The sequence below is a fragment of the Thamnophis elegans genome, chromosome 6, assembly GCF_009769535.1.
Source record: "Thamnophis elegans isolate rThaEle1 chromosome 6, rThaEle1.pri, whole genome shotgun sequence".
Taxonomy (NCBI): Eukaryota; Metazoa; Chordata; class Lepidosauria; order Squamata; family Colubridae; genus Thamnophis; species Thamnophis elegans.
In genome coordinates this window covers 52,330,318-52,351,684 of record NC_045546.1, presented here as the reverse complement: position 1 = coordinate 52,351,684, position 21,367 = coordinate 52,330,318, and the positions used below count along the sequence as shown (strand labels likewise).

At 40.3% G+C, this 21,367-nt stretch overlaps 1 protein-coding gene across 1 annotated transcript in view; it reads left to right on the top strand.

The window, feature by feature from the left end:
• The window catches only part of RUNX1 (RUNX family transcription factor 1), a 93,423-nt gene that overhangs the window by 35,713 nt on the left and 36,343 nt on the right, over positions 1–21,367 (top strand). The window contains exon 4 of the mRNA XM_032220312.1: positions 19,292–19,483. Coding sequence (XP_032076203.1) covers positions 19,292–19,483 — 192 coding nt within the window. The remainder of the gene's footprint in view (positions 1–19,291; positions 19,484–21,367) is intronic.

Genomic DNA, 21,367 nt, shown 5'->3' with positions numbered 1-21,367 from the left:
TTATCAATTGCTAACTAACAGAAACAGAAATTGGAAATCTAAAAGTATGAAAGAAAACACCAATTATGTAAGAAAAGGTCACTAAAATGTATAAGGAAATATTATTAGTACTTGATCATTATTAATGTGTAGATACTTGCGGGACATTACACACACACATGCGCACACACACACACACACACACTCACACACAAACTATGACAGTGCCAGGAAAACACCAAAAGAATAACAATTTCCCCCCAAAAAACTGCAGATGAAACCAGTTTTTTTCCCTAACCCTAAGGACAACCCGAAAGACAAAGCCACTGGAATAAAAACTATCAAGGCATTGTGGGAAATTATAAAGGTCAGTTCCAGGAAGCTCATAGAACCAGCAACCCCCTCACAATTACCTAAACAACCAGGTATCACACAGAAACACACAAAGTCTTGCAAAGCTGCCTGGCACCAACCTGGCCTGCCCATAGAAAAGCAGCCACTTTGAGACACATAAACCATGCACCAATCTGCACACTTAAAAGCAACATACTGCATCACAAATAAAACATTTGCAAAAAGCAATAACATTTCTTGTAATAAACATATTCTATAAACAATAAATAAATTAAAATTCCCTAAAAATATTTTTAAAAGATATTCTACAAATAATTTAAAAATCCTTAAAAACCATTAAAAAACATACTCTATAAACAATAATTAAAAATACCATTCCCTCCTTAAAAGCCATTAAAAAATTCTATAAACAATAAATAAATAAAAATTCCCTAAAATAATTTTTACAAATATTCTATAAATAATAATAACAAATCCTTAAAAATCATTAAAAAACATACTCTATAAACAATAATTAAAAATTCCATTCCCTCCTTAAAAGCCATTAAAAAATTCTATAAACAATAAATAAATAAAAATTCCCTAAAATAAATTTTTTTAAAAATATTCTATAAATAATAATAATAAATCCTTAAAAATCATTAAAAAAGATACTCTATAAACAATAATTAAAAATACCATTCCCTCCCTAAAAACCATTAAAAAAATTCTATAAACAATAAATAAAATATCCTTTTAAAAAAACATTAAAAGCATAAAGAAAAAAACCCAAGTCATTTACCAGCAGGCAGAATCAGTAGCTTTCCGATGTGATGGATTCAGGGAGCAGCCAGGTAAGCTGGCCTGGCAGGCTTAGCCAGCCAGGTGAGGCTGGAAACTGGGTGGGGGTGTGGCAAGAAAGGCCTCAGCCGAGTGCCAGGCGGTCCTACCATCTAGGAGAGCTCAGGGATCCACTGGAACAAAGGCTTCAAGGAATCCCCAGACTCGCCCAGAGCGCAGAGCCATGGCAGGCCGCTCTAGCTGGCTTCCCACTGCCCCAGCCCTTAGTTGCGGCCAGGCATCCTAGGAAAGTTTGGGGACATGGCAAAGGTCTCACAAAGTCCCCGAACTTGCCTAGGACGCCGGCCATGCCATGTAAGTTCCTACCCCTGCTGCCATCCCCATGCTTACTAGCAGCTAGGCATCCTAGGCAAGTTCGGGGACGTTGCAAAGACCTCACGAGGTCCCCAAACTTGCCTAAGATGCCGGCCGCACCGCTTAACCTCCCGCCATCACCCCTGCCACGCACCCCTGCACTTACTCCCAGCCATGCGGCCCTGCACTATAAGTGAGCCTGGGATCCTTGCAAGGCTGCAAAAGTTCACCGGACTTGCTTATAGTGCAGGACCATGGCAGGACGCTCCAGTTAGCTTGCCGCTGCCACCCCATGCCCCATGCTTAGTTGCAGCTTACTTACCTGAGGGAGGCAGCAATAGCAGCAGGGAAGGCAAGAGAGGATCCAATCAGGTAGTGAGTGATGGCGTGAGAGCCAAACAGGAAAAAAGGTAAGTGGGCCATCTGCACTGCGGTTTAAATAGGGCTCTTAGAGGCAGGGCGATTGGTGAGTCAGCCAATCAGTGAGCAGCGGGTGGGGCAAGCTTGGTGCTGATGGGCGAGGGAGAGAGAGAGCAGTGAGGGAATGGGCAGGAGAAGTGAGTGAGCAGTGACCGGATGGGTGGGGTGAGTGAGCGAGGGGGGGCAGGCGGGAGGGAGTGTTCCGGTACTGTCCCTCTGGATGAATGGGTCATAAAAGGTATGGTAAATTTGACGAACCCTTTCGGGCATACCAGTGCGAACCAGGAGCAACCCACCCCTGGTGAGGATGCTAAAAACTGGAGAAAAAGAAATATTGTGGTAGTAAACGGGTAAAGGTTTCAGTGGGTAGGGAAGATTAGAAAGATGTAAGATTATGAAGTCTGCTCAGCCAGCAAGGGAGATATATTTTCATAATCTCATAAGTTTTCTTCTGTCAGATTCTAACTTTATTTAGCCCTTGTGAGAGGCATAAGAAAGATTGCATGCCTTTAGAAATTGAGAGCTAGAGGGGGAAAGTGCTTGCATTTTCCAATAAGCCCTATTTAGTGTGATGAAAAGACGTAACCTAGATGAAAAAAGGAATTTTTCTAGGCCCAAATTGCTCACCTGTTTTGTTGATCTGATGTGCTTTTCAAAAAGAAATTGCAGCAAACTTAATTAAATTTTCCCTCAATGCTGTTCTTAAGATATTTTCAAACTTTGTATATTTAAGTTGGCTCTGTGTAGCATAGCAGTGAATAGAAATCATGGCAAAAATCTAGTTCAAGCTCACTTTTAGGCAGTGGAATTTAGTAAATTATAATAAGGAATACAGAATGTGAAGGACTATGGTTGGCTTTCCTTCCTTCTTTCCTTCCTTCCTTCCTTCCTTCCTTCCTTCCTTCCATCCATCCATCCATCCATCCCACTTTCTTGGTTTTACTTTAGTGCAGCGACATCAATTAGCCTATTCTCTTTTTGCAGTGTACGGGATATTACTTTCAATGAACAATCAGAAAATGGTCAGTAAATTTTAAACATTGCAGAATTGAAATTAAGATTTATATAAAGCTCAAATAAAACAGATACTCTATATAGGTTCATTCATTTGAGTAAGATATATATTTGCCTTTGTTATCACTGTATGTTCATGAACACAGATATTCTACCCTAGCTGTAAAGTACACTATAACCCTAAGGATGACTGAGCATTCAGAAGCTGCCTTGCTTAAAAGAATTGAATCTCTTGATTTTAGATAAGAATCTAATGTATGGTCAGAGTTCCTGCCAATTACCTCCCTACGACCAATTAGATCCCACCGATTAGGCCTCCTCCGAATACCATCAGCTAGCCAATGTCGACTGTCGACCCCTTGGGGGAGGGCCTTCTCTGTGGCTGCTCCGGCCCTTTGGAACGATCTCCCCGTGGAGATTCGGACCCTCACCACCCTTCAGGCTTTCCGCAAAGCCGTCAAGACCTGGCTGTTCCGGCAGGCCTGGGGCTGATGAGTTACCAGCCCCACTTGAATTGCTGTGATTGTTGTGTAGCTTTTAATCTGTTTTTTGTATCTTGTTTTTGTCTTGTTTGTTTTTGTATTTCCCCCTTCCCCACTTGTTTGTTAGCTGCCCTGAGTCCCTCAGGAATAGGACCACATACAAGTATAATAAACATAACAAACATAACATAACACATTTAGTTATGCAAGCACATCTGCATCACTTTATTATCTAGATCAAAAATATACAGTTTACGAATAGTTTCTTCTGACAGATTTTCAAATTAAATAATTATAAAATCCTCTTTTATTGATTCAATATTGCAGTAAGAATGACAAAACTGTTATTCAGCATGTAGAGCATGAATTTTCTGGATTCATTTTGGATAGTAAAGCCCTACAAGTAGGGATCACAACCATATGAAAACACTAATTTGAACAAAACCACTGTTTTGTGTTTTTGTGTTTTTAAATCAATTGGCAGCCATTGTTTTACAGAAGATCTACTAGTCTTTTAAAAGACAATTGAATATATGTTTAATAAAGGTTTATTAGTCTGCAGTATATCATATACATAATACCCATATATATAAAGAGGTATATAAGGAGACTGTATAATCTGCATAATCCCTGAGTGACATTTCAACTAGCATGGGCCAAGCATTACATAGGTAGATTACTCTGTAATAGTAATATGTTAGATCTTTCCTGCAGTACAACCAAAAGTGGAATGCAGTGTTCAATGGTTAGAGGAGAATGTATGTCCATAGTTGCCCTCAGCTAACCAATAGGAGCTTGTCGTGTACAAGTCCTTAACTGCATCGTCACCAAAATTAAGAATCAACGAACATAAATGTTTGTGTGCCCTCTGTTGGAAAAAGACGAAAACCCTGCTTTAATGAAACGGGCTATCTGTTGTGGCTATTTGAACAGATCTGTATGTGGGTATGCTGGTGTGTGTGTGTGTGTGTGTGTGTGTACAAATATATACTAAAATATATATGTATACAAAAGGCAAAGTACTGTACTAAGGAGCATAGACATAAAAGGTGTCTGTACTCCATTTTGTTTCAAGAAAAGTTTTAGGGCTTGTTAATGGGAAATGCAGATCTAATACAAAATCAAGCTGAGCTTCCATCCCTAGTTGGGTACTCTGTCCAGAGTTATCATCCTGAACAATTCCTAATATATCCTGATAATGGTGACAATCTATTCTCCGCTAATACTAGATCCTCCAATAATCTATTTCCTGTGATAAAAGAAACCTGTAAGCAAGGTAGCATTTTATTTTAAGATCAGTGGGTGACATGTGCTGTCATTGGAGGAAATGCCTAGCACATCTCCTTCTGCATGCCTAATTTCTCAGTCTACATAATTGGTTGTTGTCATGAGAAGCTTTCTCACCATGTGAAGGAGAAGCAGTAACAGTTTGCTATTTTATTTATCTTTAAAGAGGGACAGGGCTCACATTTTTGTGTGAAACCATCAGTGTGGAAGGATGACTCAATTATTGGCTAATAATTGAGAAATTGTTAACTGATAGGTCTCCATTCCAAGCTTATTGACAAAAAGGACAATTTTCTTTGACTGTCTGTTTGGCTGTTTGTTCTCTGTGGGCTCTACAGATTCACAATGAAGTAGTCCAAATAGATCCTAGTGGCATTTTCAAGAGAAATAATAAACAATGGATTTTGAGACAGCATTTGGACAATTTTGAAAGAGTCTGTACAAGCCAAATACTTTGGGATACAGATTAGTAGCAATTTTAACCAAATGCACATGTTCGGTATATGTGGTACCTGGCTCAATAATAATAATTGCGAGAGGAATATTGGGAGTCCTATGGACAATCACTGCCAAAAAAGCCAACACAATTCTAGCCTGCATTAACAGAGGGATAGAATCGAGATCACGTTAAGTGTTAATACCACTTTATAATGCCTTGGTAAGGCCACACTTGAAATACTGCATCCTGTTTTCATCACTATGATGTAACAAAGATATTGAGACACTGGAAAGAGTGCAGAGCAGAGCAACAAAGATGATTAGGGGATTGGAGATTAAAACACATTAAAAGGTTACACATACATGAACTGGTACACATACCCAGTTTGTATATGTGTAGTTTAATGAATAGAAGGATTAGGGGTGACATGATAGCAGTGTTCCAATGTCTCAGAGATTGCAAAAAAGAAGACGTCAAGCTATTCTCCAAAACACCTGAAAGCATGACAAGAAGCAATGGATTGAAATTAATCAAGAAGAGAAGCAATCTAGAATTAAGGAGAAATTTTCTGGCAGTTAGAACAATTAATCAGTGGAACAACTTGCCTCCAGAAGTTAATCTCTTTAAGAAGAGATTGGACAACCATTTGTCTGAAGTGGGTGGTATAGGGTTTCCTGCCTGAGCAGGGGGTTGGAGTAGAAGACCTCCAAGATCCCTTCCAACTCTGTTATTCTGTTCTTTTATAAGGTGACCAGATTTTCAGATTGGTAAAGAGGGACACCATTGACCGGGGGGGGGGGGGCTTGATTAAAAATTTTATATTTTGTCAAACATGACCCCAGGACACTGAAACCATCATAAATACGAATCTGTTGCCAAACATCAAAATTTTGATCACGTGACCATGAGGATGCTGCAATGGTTGCTAAGTGTGAAAATGGTCGCTAAGTGTGAAAAATGGTCATCAGTCACTTTTTTCAATGCCATTGTAACTTTGGTCACTAAATGAACTGTTTGAAAGTTAAGGCTAGCTGGCATTATAATGCCTTATGCTAGCTTACATTTTCAAGAGAGAGAAGCTAAACTCCTTGTTAGAATTGAAATAGAAATGAATAGAGTAGAGTAGAGTAAAGTAGAATAGTTTATTAGCCAAGTGTGATTGGATACACAAGGAATTTGTATTGGTGAATATGCTCTCAGTGTACATAAAGAAAAATAAAATAGTAGGATAGTGGGATCCTTGTTGCACCAAGCTCAGAAAGCAGCGATCCCACTATCTGCCCCACACCTCCTCTTTCGGAAAGAGGAGGTAGGGTGGGGGATCCTTGCTCACCAAGCTCAGAAAACAGCAATCCCACTATCTCCCACATCTCCTCTTTCTCCCTTTCATTCTCTTTTGGGGGGAAGGAGGAGAAAGGACAAAAAGGAGGAAGAGGGAGAAATGGCTGCAGGGAGAGCGGCGCCTGAGAGAAGCAGGCAAAAAAAAAAAGAAAAACCTTCCGACGGCTGAGCCGCTTGGCCCGGGAACCGAGCCTCCTCCTCGCCACGCTGCCTGCAGAAAAATGGCATGCGTCAGCACACACACGGGCAGGAGGGGAGGGAGCCTTGCCCCTTGTCGGTCGCTGTGAGCGAGTCGAGCGGAGAGAGGGAAACCACTGCCCTCTAAAGGCCACATTGGGAACGACACTTCAGAGAAATACAAACTTTTTTTTTAAGGGCGTCCTTTTTAAAATTGTTTTCTTTCTTTTGGAAAATTGGGACTTTTTGAACACGCTGCGGGACACGGGACAAATTATTAAAAATTGTGACTGTCCCGCCAAAAGCGGGACATCTGGTCACCTTATTTTTATTCTATTAATGATGCAGGCCTTTTGTATCTGTGTTGCTTCTTTCTTACAGATAAGTAGGAAAAAGAGCCTAATAGTTGCATGATTTGTTTGTCTCTGTTACTGTATAAACCAGTGGTGGGTTGTTCTTACTATCACTACCAGTACGCTGATCACCCGCTCACCCGTTCTGTTTGTGCATGTGCGCTGTGCATGTGTGCGCACTTTGCTGTTTGCCATAAAAACAGCTATAGAGCGCGAGCGGGCAGGTGGACCAAACGAGCCACCGTACACTCTCAGCTGCTCCTGGCCACTACCAGTACGGACATAGAGGGCCATACTCGCAGCAACCCACCTTAGGTATAACCTGAGATCATGATTACAACTTTATTAACTTTATAATGTGATGTGCTGACTGTGCCTTCAGTTCATCTTGAATGATTCAGGCAACTCATTCATCATTTGCTCAGGTTATCCTGTTCCTTGTATCCTGAAATAAGTTCCATTCATGACGTTGTGTCAGATTTCAGGTGGCTAAGCAAATGTCAGAATTTAACAAATTGACACTGCCACAATTATTATTTCACTTAAAATCCTAAGAAAGTTTAGAATCAAGACATTACTCTCATCCTAACCAAAGTTCAATGCAAAAGAAACCCCAATAAATCCTGTCTTTCAATCAGACTGAAAATTTAACAGGAAAAATATAAACAGAATGTGCACATTCTTTTTGAGCTGTAGATGACCTCCTCAAGTGAAATTACCTCCTCAGCTTCAACTCAGCAAAACATCTCATGTAAACAGAGGAAATATCTGCTCAGTTCATAGGGGAAGAGTAGACTTTTCAAGGTCTTGTGCAAACCATATTGACCTCCGGATCTACAGCAAATAGTTCAGCTATGTTTGGGCTATGGAGTCCCTTCCAACTCTGTTGTTCTGTGCTGTTCTACTCTGTGCTGTACTCTACGCCAGTGGTCCCCAACCTTTTTATCGCCGCGGACCAGTCAGCCTTTGATAATTTTACCGTGGCCCGCTGAGCGCGCGCAGGGGTGGGGGGGCGTTGTTCGCGATGACACATTGATTGTTTATATATCAGATTGTTTTGATTAAACAACTTTTATTTTATTGTATTTAAACATGCCTTACAAAATAAAATACAATTACATAAATATAAAGTGCAAGGCTACGCTACTAGCTCTGTCTACGCTAGCCCTACGTAGCTGCGCAGGCGCTCTTAGGTTTTTTTCAGGAATCGGCCAGCGCTGAAGCGCTGAAAAGGAATGAGAAGGGCGGCGCTGGACACAGGGGGGCGGTGGGCCGCTGGTGACGTCAGAGTGCCACCAGCGGTCCAGTAACACCCCTTGTGCCAGTTAGCCCTAATTTGCATACAGAAAGAAACTATGGCCCCCGGCCGCTGCAGCGATCATGGCCCCCGGCCGCTGCGCGGCCCGGTGCCAGGTACTCCACGGCCTGGCACCGGTCCGCGGACCGGGGGTTGGGGATCACTGCTCTACGCTACCCTATTCTACTCTATAAATAAGCCATACATTTGGGACATATATAGCTTTGCAGAGTTTAGTAAAATGTAAATTACCAAAACTGCCATCTTGAACCACCAACATAGCACATAAATGGTGAGATTAGGAACTCAATGGAAATTGTGGTAAAACTGGAGATGAAAGTAATTTTCTTTTATTTTGGTTGGCCAGCTGCACAAGATTTTATGAATCATCACCTGCATTTTCAAGAGAAATAGTTTCACCAGATTTTCTAAAATAAATTAGTAAGAAATAATATTTTTGTATTGACAAAATAGAAAACATATGGTTCATCCCGTGCATGGCAATCTAGACTATTTTTTCTTAGTCATTGACCCTGTCTTTTCAATCTTGCTACTGACAGTTTGGGTTGACCATACCACTTCACCGTTGAAAATTAATACTAGTTGACTCCTTCTGTGCTGTTCATATGAAGCCAAAAAAAATAAGGGGAAGAATAACTGCCTGTATGCTGTTTGGAAATTCCTCTGACTCTGCTTTAAAAACTCTATATAGTAGCTTACTATATCTCCTTGCAGCTATAAAGAAAAAGGCAGGGAAAGGTATAATATTGCTTAAGATTAAACAGAACCATTAAAGAAATGAATAAAAATGAAGTCTTGCTTGTCTCTAATGAAGTGTTTGAACAGTGAAAAGACTGAAAATTATTTTTCTTAAACAAGCCACTCTAGACTTTAAATGTAAACACATTTATTTCAAAGAAATGAAAGGTCACTAGTTTTATCACAAGGTTATTTTGGTTCATGTTGTAAGGGTAAACATTCAAGCAAAAGAAAAATCTACTTTTCTTCCCACCATCCCATTTGTTAAGCAAAGTTTTGATGACTCAGGGCAAGCATGAGCAACGGAATAGAGGATCTTTTCATTACTAGAGTGCCTATTGATTTAACACAGTTTGGGTAGTAACTGGTTTTAACTCCTCAAAGGCAGGTTGGAAATGAAGTACTTCTGTTATGTTATTAAGGGTAGCTGTAGATATATATCTACCACAGTGATTGACATCAGTGGCCCCAATGTAAAAAGACAGGGAATATATCAAATAAATAAATAAAAGATGAGGAATAGCTGTTTGTCAGCAATCTGCTGAAGGATTTCACATCAGGGAAATTGGCCTGCCTCCATAAAATTCTGCATGCTGGAATTTATTTCATGTGTTTACATGTGCACACAGCTTACAGAAGGTTTTGTGTTTTCTGTATTAACTCAATCTTGTTGATGTTAGCACTACTGTTATGACTGCTGTTATGGGCATTTCTAAATGGGGATTCTTTTCTAGTTTGAGAGCAGCTTCTGCTCCAGCTTCTGCTCCAAGACCTCCAAGAGCTACTTTGTATTGACACTGCTGTAAAGGAACTCTTTGCCTCCTGTTTTGTATTTTTGTTTGCTTTACAATGCTGTGGCTCTGTGGATAGAAAACTTGCTGCACCTTTCCCCTTAACTCCTGAGCTTGAATTCCTGTAAAGTCTGAACAATTCTGCATGCGCAGAACAATTTACAGTGACTGCATGCGCAGTCACTAAAAACCAAAATGGCGGTGGCCCAGCGGCAGTGAGGGAACCGGTTCGGGGGCGGACAGGCCTGGGTCACTGTCAGTTCTGTGATCCAGGCCTGAATTCCACTACTAGTTCAGCCGAACTGGGCGCAACCCACCTCTGACCCACTCAATACACCCAAAATGGTGGGTGGCTGCTGGGGTGTTGTTGTTTTGAGTGGACAAAAATGTAAGAGGATTTTTGGTGCTATAGAACCTGCAGCTGCTTTAGTGGAACTGAGAATTTGGCTCCTTGTTCTCTGCAGTTCAAGTTAGCGTCGATAAAACAAACAGCTTTTCAAAGTTTGGGAAAAGAAAATGGTGGTGTGGAAATTTTTACTGGCAATAAACCGGTAATGTTATGGATGATATAGTACTTTGCTGATATAAAATATGTAGCATTTTGGCTAATAGTCTGCAGGGAGAAGTCCAGAATGGATTATTAGAGTTTGGATGGAGAGCAAAGCTTGTAGGTCTGCCTGGAATTTTATTTCGCCGGATGGTTTCTAAGAGAAGGAGGAAAATGCAATTAGACAGGTCTGCTCCCCCATCCCTTTTTTAATGTGTGTAGTACTGAGTTTGGGAGCTCTCCAAGAAGAGAGGGTGACCATACTCTGAACACTGGAAACAGGATAGATAGAAGCTGAAAAGGAAACAATTTTCTTCAGATGGAATTTTAGTATTGTTAACAGATTGCTTTTTATAGTCTTTTTTATTTTTGTAGCTATACAGTTAGTGAGTAGAATAAGGTGATACAACATATACTTAAATTTGATTAGTTTTAATATTTGCTTTAGATGAAATCTTTTACGTATATGAAGAGAGAGGAATTTTGGAAATTAGTTTAACTGTCAAGTGAATATATGTTTTTAGACATTTCCAAGGCCTACTAACACAACTTTGACTTAAGTGAATGTGCAACTTTTATTTTACTGAATCAGTTGGCTATTTGTTGTAAAATGTTACAGCCCAACTCTTCTCCAAGACCTCAGGGTAGCTTAATGGGCTTCTCCCTCCATTTAATCCTTGCAACAGCAACCCTTGAATTAGATCAAACTGAGAAAAAGTAGCACTCAAGTATCTTAATCACTACATTTACATGAGACATTCTTTTTGGATTTCATAAATTGAATAAGCATTTTTATTTTTCAGAATACCTAATTTGTGGGGGAGTGTCAGCCTCTGCTTTGCTTGCTTGTTTTTGGCTTCCATGGAAATGGGGGGAGGGCATGTTATTTGGGATGGGAATAATTAGTACAGGAGGATTTGTCAAACAGGGAGTTTTGTTCTCACCATCATCTGCGCATGCTGATGGCCAATGTTTGGATCTGGTCAAGGCCAAACCTCCTGCATGCCAACCTGATGATGCTACTTGGAGATGCAACCCTCATGATACCTAAGGGAGATGCAGATTGGGCAATGGGGTGGGGGGTTGTTGGAAGGAGGGGGCTGGGCAAAAGTTTGATATGTATGATTTCGCACTTTTCTGCCTCAGACCTTGCTTTACTTCACTGCTATCTATTCATAACCAGTAAAAGTACTTTTAATTCCACAACTATTGGACTAAGAGGTTACTGAGGGAGGCATGCTCGACATTAAGCAAGGTCTGTTTTCGCACTCATCCTGGAGCTAACACCTTCCAAGGGGAGTGCAATAAAAACCCAAACCTCCAAAGAAATGTCCAATCTAGGCAGTTGCCAGGAGGACAAATGGCTGGCTGCAGGAGACTCATGCCCTTTGGAGACAGAGCATATGGCGGAACTGAATTTGGAGGAAAGATTTGTTTGCTCTAGGTGGTCGTTGGGAATGGGGCAGAAATATGAGCCTGAGGAAATTCCTGCCGGAGTTACCACCAGCCGACGCCGGCGACCTGCAGCTGCCTGGCAGGAAGCTGAAGAGGATGATCTCATGATGTCCCATGCTATGAAACTCTTCCAAGAGGCATGGGAGAAGTGTCATTTTTGTGAGAGCCAGGCTGAGAAGGAAGCTGATTTTCCTGATCAAGAAGAAAAGCGTGAGGATGACCAGTCTCATCCTGGGGGGCGGGTCTGGGGGCAGACAATGGAGCTGATCAGAATGGGAGAGCCCCAGAAGCAGCAGCAGCAGCCACACAAGCCCCTCCAAGGGGGAGAGGGCCCCCCGCAGACACCGAATGGCAAAAGTTCTTCCTCTTGGCATGAAATTTGGAGGTGACTCCAAGGAACTAGGATTTTTCCTGGTCTTGGTCTGGAATTTCATGCAACAGTTTGGAGAAGATCTCCCCAATGAAGAAGCCAAGATGAGAGTGGTGACTATGGCATTGGAAAATAAGGCGGCAGCCTGGATGGTCACTTTGCATAATGATGACTCCCCCCCCCCCGCTGAGGAACTACAATGCATTTATGGCCACTCTGAGGACCCGCTAGCCCAGCGTAAGGCGAGAAACAAAATGAAAACTTACTCAGGGAAGAAGTCTGGTAGCTGATTGCATTCAAGAGTTTCGTGAGCTATCGGTATACATGTGGGAATGGTCTGAGGAGGCTTTAATGGAGAGTTTTATGGATGGCTTGAACAAGGATATATACCAGAACTGTGTTAACAGAGGGGCCCACACAACCTACAACATTGGTACAAGTTGGCAGCAGATGTTGAGATTGACCTCGCCAGGGATAAATATAGGGAAGATGTGAGAAAGGTAAAAGTCCCCCTCCCACCCTTCCGAGAGGCACTCTGAAAGGAGGAAAGGCTTGGTCTGCAAGCAAGCCCCGGTCTACTGCTTGTTTCTGTTGTGGAAAGGAGGGGCACTGTGCAGCTAGCTGCCACTCAAAAATTGGCCTGAAACCCACTGCTGTGGGTGGGAGGAAACCAGACAAACAACCGGGGAAATGAAAGGACACCACTATGAAAGGGGTGGAACCTGTTGAAGATTTCCCGCCCAGCCAAGGGGAAGAAGAACCCTCCCTTCTTTCTGGAGAAAGTGAAGCTGACTCCAATGACAACCATTTGGTAAGTCCACGAGTGGGCTCCATGACCATGACAGTAGAACTTAAAATGCCCTCTACTGGTACCCAAGGGAAAATGCTAGCCCTCTTGGATTCTGGATGCACACGTTGCGTAATTAGCCCGGAAGTGGTGGAGAAAATGGGATTGACACTGAGAACTTTGAAAACGCCCATTGCTTTTTGCCAGTGGTTCTGTGGCTGGGGGGGGGGCTTCCCATTTTGTAACGGAACCAGTGGAAATGTGGATGGGGAATCACCAAGAAACTTTGAGTTTCAGCATTGCCCCAGGGATGGATCGGCCCCTCATACTGGGATTACCCTGGCTATGTAAATGGAACCCTTATGTGAATTAGAGAAAAGGGTGGCTATGCATCTGTTCTGCTAAACCCCCAGAGGGGAAGGGGAGGGTCTCCCACATAGCTAAGGCTGAACCAAACCTAGCAGTTGCAGCACAAAAAAAATTGAAGGGGAGGAGAAAATCCTTAAGGAATATTGGGACCTCAAGGAAGTTTTCAGTGAAAAGCCTTCCAACAAATTGCCCCCCCCCACACACACACACTACTGATTACAAGATCGAGATCATCCCAGGAGAAAAACTCCCCAAATCCCATATTTACTTGATGACCCCATGTGAAATGGAGGAATTGCCCAAGTTTATTGACAAAAACTTAACAAGGGGTTTCATACAACCAGCTAGGCCACGGGTGGCCGCATCTGTATTGTTCAAAGAAAAGAAAGATGGCTCCTTTCGTTTATGTGTGAATTACAAAAACCTGAATGGAATTTGCTTGGAAAATGTATACCCTCTGCCACTAATGAAGGGTATGTTAGCCCATTTGGGGAAGGGGAAGATTTTTACGATGTTGGACCTAAGGGAGGCCTACTACAGAGTCAGAATCAAAGAAGGGGATGAGTGGAAAACTACTTTCAACTGCTCTTTGGGATGCTTCGAATTCAGGGTACTCGTGTTTGGTCTGCAGGGCGTGCCAGCAGTTTTCATGCAATTAATAAATAAAGTTTTGCATGAGAATCTGTAAAAGGGTGTGTTAGTCTATCTCAATGACATCCTTATCTATATGGAAACACATGAGGAACACATGACTTTGGTCGCTCAGTCCTCAAGAAACTCCAAGCCGCTGAACTTTATGCCAAATTGTCTAAATGTGAATTTCATCAGGAGAAGATCGATTACCTGGAATATTGTATTTCCCACAAAGGCATCAAGATGGAGTCAGCAAAAGCCCAGGCTGTTACTGATTGGCACCTCCTTGCACCCGCAAGCAATTGAAAAGTTTTCTAGGATTTGCAAATTTTTATCGTCAATTTATTCCCTCGTTCACTAGTATTGCTCTGCCCATTACAAATCTTCTAAAATCAAAAGGAGAAGCAAAACCTAGGCTGGGGAAACCTTTGAACTGGAGTGTCAAGCTGATTTTGAGAAATTAAAGCGACTCTTTGCAGCAGAACCGATTTTGAAACACCCTGATATGGATGCACCATTTGTGGTACAGGCTGATGCCAGTGATGTGGTGGTGGGAGCGGTATTGCTTCAAACAAACGCTGAGGGTAAATTGCTACCGTGTGCTTACACCTCCCGTAAGCTTACACAGATAGAAAGGAGATGGGCCATATGAGGGAAGGAAGCTTTTTGCTGTCAGATGGGCTTTGATGACATGGCAACATTTCCTAGAGGGGGCGAAACACCCTTTTGAGATATGGACTGATCATAAAAAATTTGAAACGTTGAAAATCCCCCCTAAACTGTCACCTAAACAAGTGCGTTGGGCACAACACTTCAACTGGTTCAATTTTACCCTGAAATACATCCCGGGTGGGGGGAGAACTTTATAGCTGATGTCTTGTCCAGGCTTCCCCAGTAAAACAGCTCTAAACTGAGCGTGGTTCATCCGGTCATCCCAGCTAAGAATCTGGCCACACCAATGGTTACTAGAAGCCAAAACCTTGTTGACTTGGATGTGACTACGGACCTAATGAACAAACTCAAGGAGAGCCTTGAATCCGATGACTGGTTCAAGAAATATTCTGATGAATGCACCATGAAGGATGGACTGGCTTGGGTGGAGGCTAAATTGTATGTTCCTGCTACCCTGAAACTGGTCGTCCTTCAATGGGCTCATGATTCAAGAATGGCGGGCCATTTTGGATTTGTAAAGACTTTGCAGTTGATTAAGAGGCAGTTTTGGTAGCTTTCATTGAAAAAAGACATTGAGTCCTACATAGTCAGTTGTCCCGCCTTTGTGGCCGTAAAAAGACCATCAGGGAAACCCCAGGGTCTCCTCCAAAGTGTTGCCCATCCTGGAGCCCCATGGAAGGAGATATCAATGGATTTTATTGTCGAATTACCAGAAAGTCTAGGATATACCGTTATTTGTTTTCCAAACAGGTTCATTTTGTGCCTTGCTCCAAGATCCCATCAGCGAAGTCGTTGGCTAAATTGTTTATTTCACATGTATATAGATTACATGGTGTACCTGAACGCATAATTTTAGACAGAGGGGGTTCAATTCACCTCCCTCTTTTGAAAAGAATTCCTGAAATTGATTGGCTCCGCCCAAGGGCTATGCTCCGCCCACCATCGTCAGGCTAATGGAGCTTATGAATGGACTAACTCGGTTTTGGAGCAGTACCTCCAATGTTTCATCAGTTATCAACAGGATAATTGGGCTGAACTTTTAGCACATGCAGAGGTGGCATACAATAATTCTGTTCACAGCAGTACCAGCAGACCCCTTTCAAAGTTGTGTTTGGTCAAGACTTTGTACCGATTCCTGAATTGCCTCAAGAAAAACCACAAATTTTGTCCTTATCTGAGTGGATTGATCAACTTTGGAAATTTTGGCCCATGACCCGCAAATCATAGGATGTAGCTCATGAGGCTCACAAAAACAGGCGGATAAGAAATGGACTGAACCGAGAGAGTACAAAGTTGGGGATAGGGTATTTTTATCCACTAATTTCCTGCAAACCACCCAAAAATTGAAGAAGCTGGGCCCAAAGTATGTAGAACCGTTCCCCATTGTGAAAATCATAAATCCTGTATTGGTAAAATTGGAGTTAACAAAGACCCTTAGAAGAATTTATCCTGTGTTTCATGTGAATTTGTTAAAACCCGAACACACTTCTTCTTTTCATCCGCCTCAACCTTCACCTTCGGTCCCTCTTCTTATTGAGGGAGAGCAATATTTTGAGGTTAAAGAAATCTTGGACTCCAGAAAACATAGGGATCGCATTCAGTATTTGGTATCCTGGAAACATTTTCCCCCTTCTCAGCGGAATAGGTTGAAAAATCTCATATTAGAGCTCAGACTTTTACGGAAATTCTACTCCAGTTATCCTTGATTTAATATATTCTTGTTTTGTATTGTTTGTTTTCCTTTTCTCTTTTTCTGCAGGGATGATATTTCTCTTGAAGGAGGGCTGGATGTCAGCCTCTGCTTTGCTTGCTTGCTTTCGGCTGCCATGGAAATGGGGAGGAGGGCATGGTATTTGGGTTGGGAATAATTAGTACAGGAGGATTTGTCAACCAGGGAGTTTTGTTCTCACCATCGTCTGCGCATGCTGATGGCCGATGTTTGGACCTGGTCAAGGCCAACCATCCTGCATACCAACCTGATGATGGACTTGGAGATGCAACTCACATGACACCTAAGGGAGATGCAGATTGGGCAATGGGGTGGGGGTTGTTGGAGGGAGGGGGCTGGGCAAAGTTTGATATGTATGATTTTGTGCTTTTCTGCCTCAGACCTTACTTTACTTCACTATTCATAACCAGTAAAAGTACTTTTAATTCCACAACTATTGGACTAAGAGGTTTCTTTCTTGGTTACTGAGGGAGGCATGCTTGACAGGGAGTAGATTAGTTTAGAATGCAATTTTGGATTTCAGACTGTTATTTTAAAAAACAAAGTTCTGTAATGTATATATTGCAGAATATGTCATTATCACAATTGTCTTAAATTGAATTCTCATTATTTTTACCAACAAATCCAGTGGAATCAGGCTATGGCAAACTAGCTGCAAAAAAAAAAGAAAAGCAAATGAAAGTGGAGATGACATTATCTATGTAACCACTAGGAACTGAGTTCAAAGGATACTTCACTGCTTTATATGACTTTTTAATAGTATTGTTTCTATATCTAGATTGCTATTTAAAAGAAAATATTTTACCCTTGCAAACTGAAGAAAAATTAGTAAGCACTGAAAGGATAGTAACAAGGTACTACAATCAGAAGTGAGTTGCTCCCTGTTCAGCCCGGATCGGGCAAACCAGTAGTGGCAGTGGTGGGAGGCTCTGCCCACCTGCCCAGACGGTTCTGTGCATGCACATTACTGTAAAATCTTCATTCGCTTCCCACTCCAGGGGAAGGATACTGTAAAATCTCCATTCCCACCCCACTCCAGGGGAAGGTTCCTGCAAAATCCCCATTTCCTCCCAATCAGCTGGGACTTGGAAGGTAGCAAATAGATGAGGGCGGGGCCAGTCAGAAGTGGTGTTTACTGGTCCTCTGAACTACTCAAAAGTTCTGCTACCGCTTCTCCAGAACTGATTAGAATCTGCTGAATACCACCTCTCATCAATACATATATCACATTTATACACTTTACTTGCACAGACATAGGACCCTTGTGAAAAATGTTGTCAAGAAGTCCATTAGAAGTGCTTCACGTTTTTAAAAATATCTTAACGTTATCTTAACTACTGTGTATTCTATGCTGGGTATGCTCCATGTGTTGTATGGATGACTGCAGACAGACAGAAGGAGAGGGGGTATGTACAAGCTAGGAAATAGAAACCAAACAATATCAGGTTATGTATGCCTTTCAAAAGTTAGCACGGGTAATAAACTCTGTATTGTTGTATTTTTTTATTTTTAATTAAAGTACTTACTATCTTATTTTTAACTAAGGTACTTACTAACTTATTTTTTATTTTTAACCATGAGTATATGTACACAACTTGTACATTAATAAAGATATTTACATTCAGACAATTATATGAAGAACCCAAATCTTGAGTTAAAATTCCGATTTGTGTTTCTGGATATGCTGTACATAATGAAGATGATTTCCATTTGAACTCCAAAATTAACAGAAGAAAAGGTTGTCTCTGGGCTCTGGGCTCTGAGCAATAGGGAAGTTGTATAAATTAATGGATGCAATATTAAATTCATTTCCAGTTCTGGATATGTCCTGCTTTCCTTTCATTCCAGAAATAATTGATAGCTCATTATAATGCTATCTCTGTCAGACTGTGCCAAAGAGTCTGGCAGAACAAAGAAGAGATACATTGCTCAAATTTGGAACTTCAGCACAAGTTGTAAAATTTAATTTCAGTTACTAGACATTGCTTTTAAGTACATTTTTCTCAATTTTGCTAAATTCTTATCTTCATGAAAACGTGTTTTTGTGTTTTTGTGTTTGTGTGTGTGTGTGTGTGTGTGTGTGAGAGAGAGAGAGAGAGAGAGAGAGAAAGAATAGCTCTATTGGGTTAAAAAATTCTGAAACCCTAATGAAGGTTTAGATTTTTGCAACCCAGACCTGTGGAATATGTTTAACTTTTACAGATAATTGTTTGCAGTCTTAAATCTGAATTAAAAGTCTAATGGGCAAAAGAATGAAATAAAATGAATTTATTTCACATGAATCAGCAAGATTCTTGATGTTTTCCCTGATGTTTTCTTGAGCTTCACAAAAAACCTGAATGTGACTTATCTCTTGGAAGTACAGTAGTAGTCTTCCCCAGCTACCCTGATGAAGATTAATAACTGTGAGAAATACATTTAAAACAGAATGGTATGGAATAAAAAAAATAATGCCAGACAAGAATCCCATATATATTACTTTATGTCTTTAATGTTTAGCAAAGACTAAATAAATTAATAGAGAGGATAAGAGATGAAAGTCTCATACTTCACATGACAATTTACTATCTTTTTAATCACAAAATGCCTATTATCACCTGATAAGTACGTGTGTGTAGTCTTTGTTAGACCCTTTATAATGTACAGTGTGAGTTGAGTTATGTATGCATTTCTCTGTAGGATCAAGTTTTCTACTCCAATCCAGTCTAAATTAGTTTTACTTCCATTGAAATGTAGGGTGTTAGTTAGACTGTTTGATATCATGCCTATGTAATGTGGAACAGAGCATTGGTTTTCTGAGTGCTGTAATGGATAATTATATACAGCTTCAGGTTGTGTATGTCAATAAGACAATTTCTGTAAATATCATTTTCTCTCTCCACCCACAATGTTTCCATAATAGGACATCGTCAGAAACTAGATGAGCAGACAAAGACCGGAAGTTTGTCCTTTTCAGAGCGCCTGAGTGAACTGGAACAGTTGCGTCGCACAGCTATAAGGGTTAGCCCACATCATCCAGCCCCGGCACCTAACCCAAGGGCTTCCTTGAACCACACAACTGCTTTTAATCCTCAACCTCAGAGTCAGATTCAGGGTAAGCATTCCAAATTCCAATTCCAATCACCAGTTCCAAATTCTCTTTAAAAGGCTGTTTCACTTCAGAAAGATCAGGAGTGATCAAATATTTGTTTCAAGCATTTGTACATAAAAGGAAGTTAATGTTTTTAATTTTAATATAGTAGCTCAACAGTGTTATTTTTAATTAATTCAATATTTTGAGGATTATTTTTATAAAAACAAAATATTTCTAAATAAAAAGGTGAGTATTCATATCATAGATTGCATTGTTTTAAGAATAGTAACAGACAGACAAGATATTCACATATTGTTTTACATATATTTTACTGAATTCAAAGGTGATCCCATACTCTCATGGTCATCCTTATGATTCAATGGCATATTATTTTAGATTATGGGTGTAGATTTTTATCTTCCCATGTACAAATAATGGAGGCATGTCTATAGATTTGCATTGGGGGGAAGTTCGCAGTGGCTGTGAAATATATATATTGGGCATTTCTCTTAAACTTCAGGAGTGGTCTTTAGAGCATAATTTGTTTGTAAGCAGGGATTAATCTGAAGATTCACATCTAGACTTTCTTAGTGCTATACTCTTTGGTTTACAATCTGCTTTATTTCAGAATGCTTCAGAAGAACTATGAATTCTTTCAAAACATTTTCTTTGGTTTGGAAAGTGTCATCCTTAATGGATACATGCCAATTAATATTTTATTTTTGTTCATTTAGAATGTATATTTAAAGGTATTCCATTTTAATGGAAGAAATAAATTTGAATTTATAAAGAACCGGTACATTCGCTATACATTTGAGTTTGCTTCAAAAAAACATACATTTTTTGCTACTTAGTTTCTGGATTGCAACTTGCTTTGTTTGTAGTAATATGCAAGCATAATTTGCGAAGGTAATATGCAGTAAAAGCAAAAATGTTTGATCAAAGAACCTGTGGTGCTCCAGTAGTTGCTAAATATCACTCTTATCAATTTTATTCAGCATAGTGAATCATGAAGGATACTTGGAATTATAGTTCAAAATATAAGGAGAACCAAATATTTTTTTTACTCTTGATCTAATCAATCACTTTCTTGCTGTACTATGCCAACAGCTTAATTTCAGTTGTATTTATCTGACAGTTAAAATCCACCGATGTTATTGAAATTTACTCCTCTATAAATCTGGTGAAAATCTGATATGCTTTAATAACAAAACTCATTTTCTAGTTTTTTATTATGTTCTATATCTAAGAATATATTCATATATTATCTAGCTATTGTCTTTGCAATCAGGTTTTCTCTGAAGCTATAGTAATGTATAAAAATTAAAATATTTATAGAATAGCAATTTTAAAACTTTAAATAGATGAATAAATATGTTACATAACCTAATATTGAATTTGTAATTTGCAGAGTTATTAAACATATACATGATTAACAAATTTGTAATAAGGATAGCATGTTTTTTACAAAAATGAAAGGAACAAGATTCATCCTTTGACACAGAAAAAATTATATTGGTTTAGTTTTGTACCAGTTCATAAAAATAGGTAGAGAATATTGAACTGAAGTATGGGGAAGAACACACTGAAAAACAGAAGGCCTCCTTTCTGGGGACTAGGAATCTACCTCTGATCATTAGATAAAAATCAGTGTTGGCACATTTGCTATATTGGATAATATAGAATACTGATAGGACTCTGACTTATCTGTCCTAACTTCTTTTGACTGTCATGGGTCTGCAAGAACCCTACACCAAACATAGGCTGCTGTGATCTGCAGTCATTATGGTAAATGGGTATACTGGTAAATGGTACATGGCTATACTATAATGATTATAGGTGCAGCCATTTGTCAGAATTTGCATCCCCCCCACCTTCTTGTCTGCTCAAAAAGTGATGAGTTCA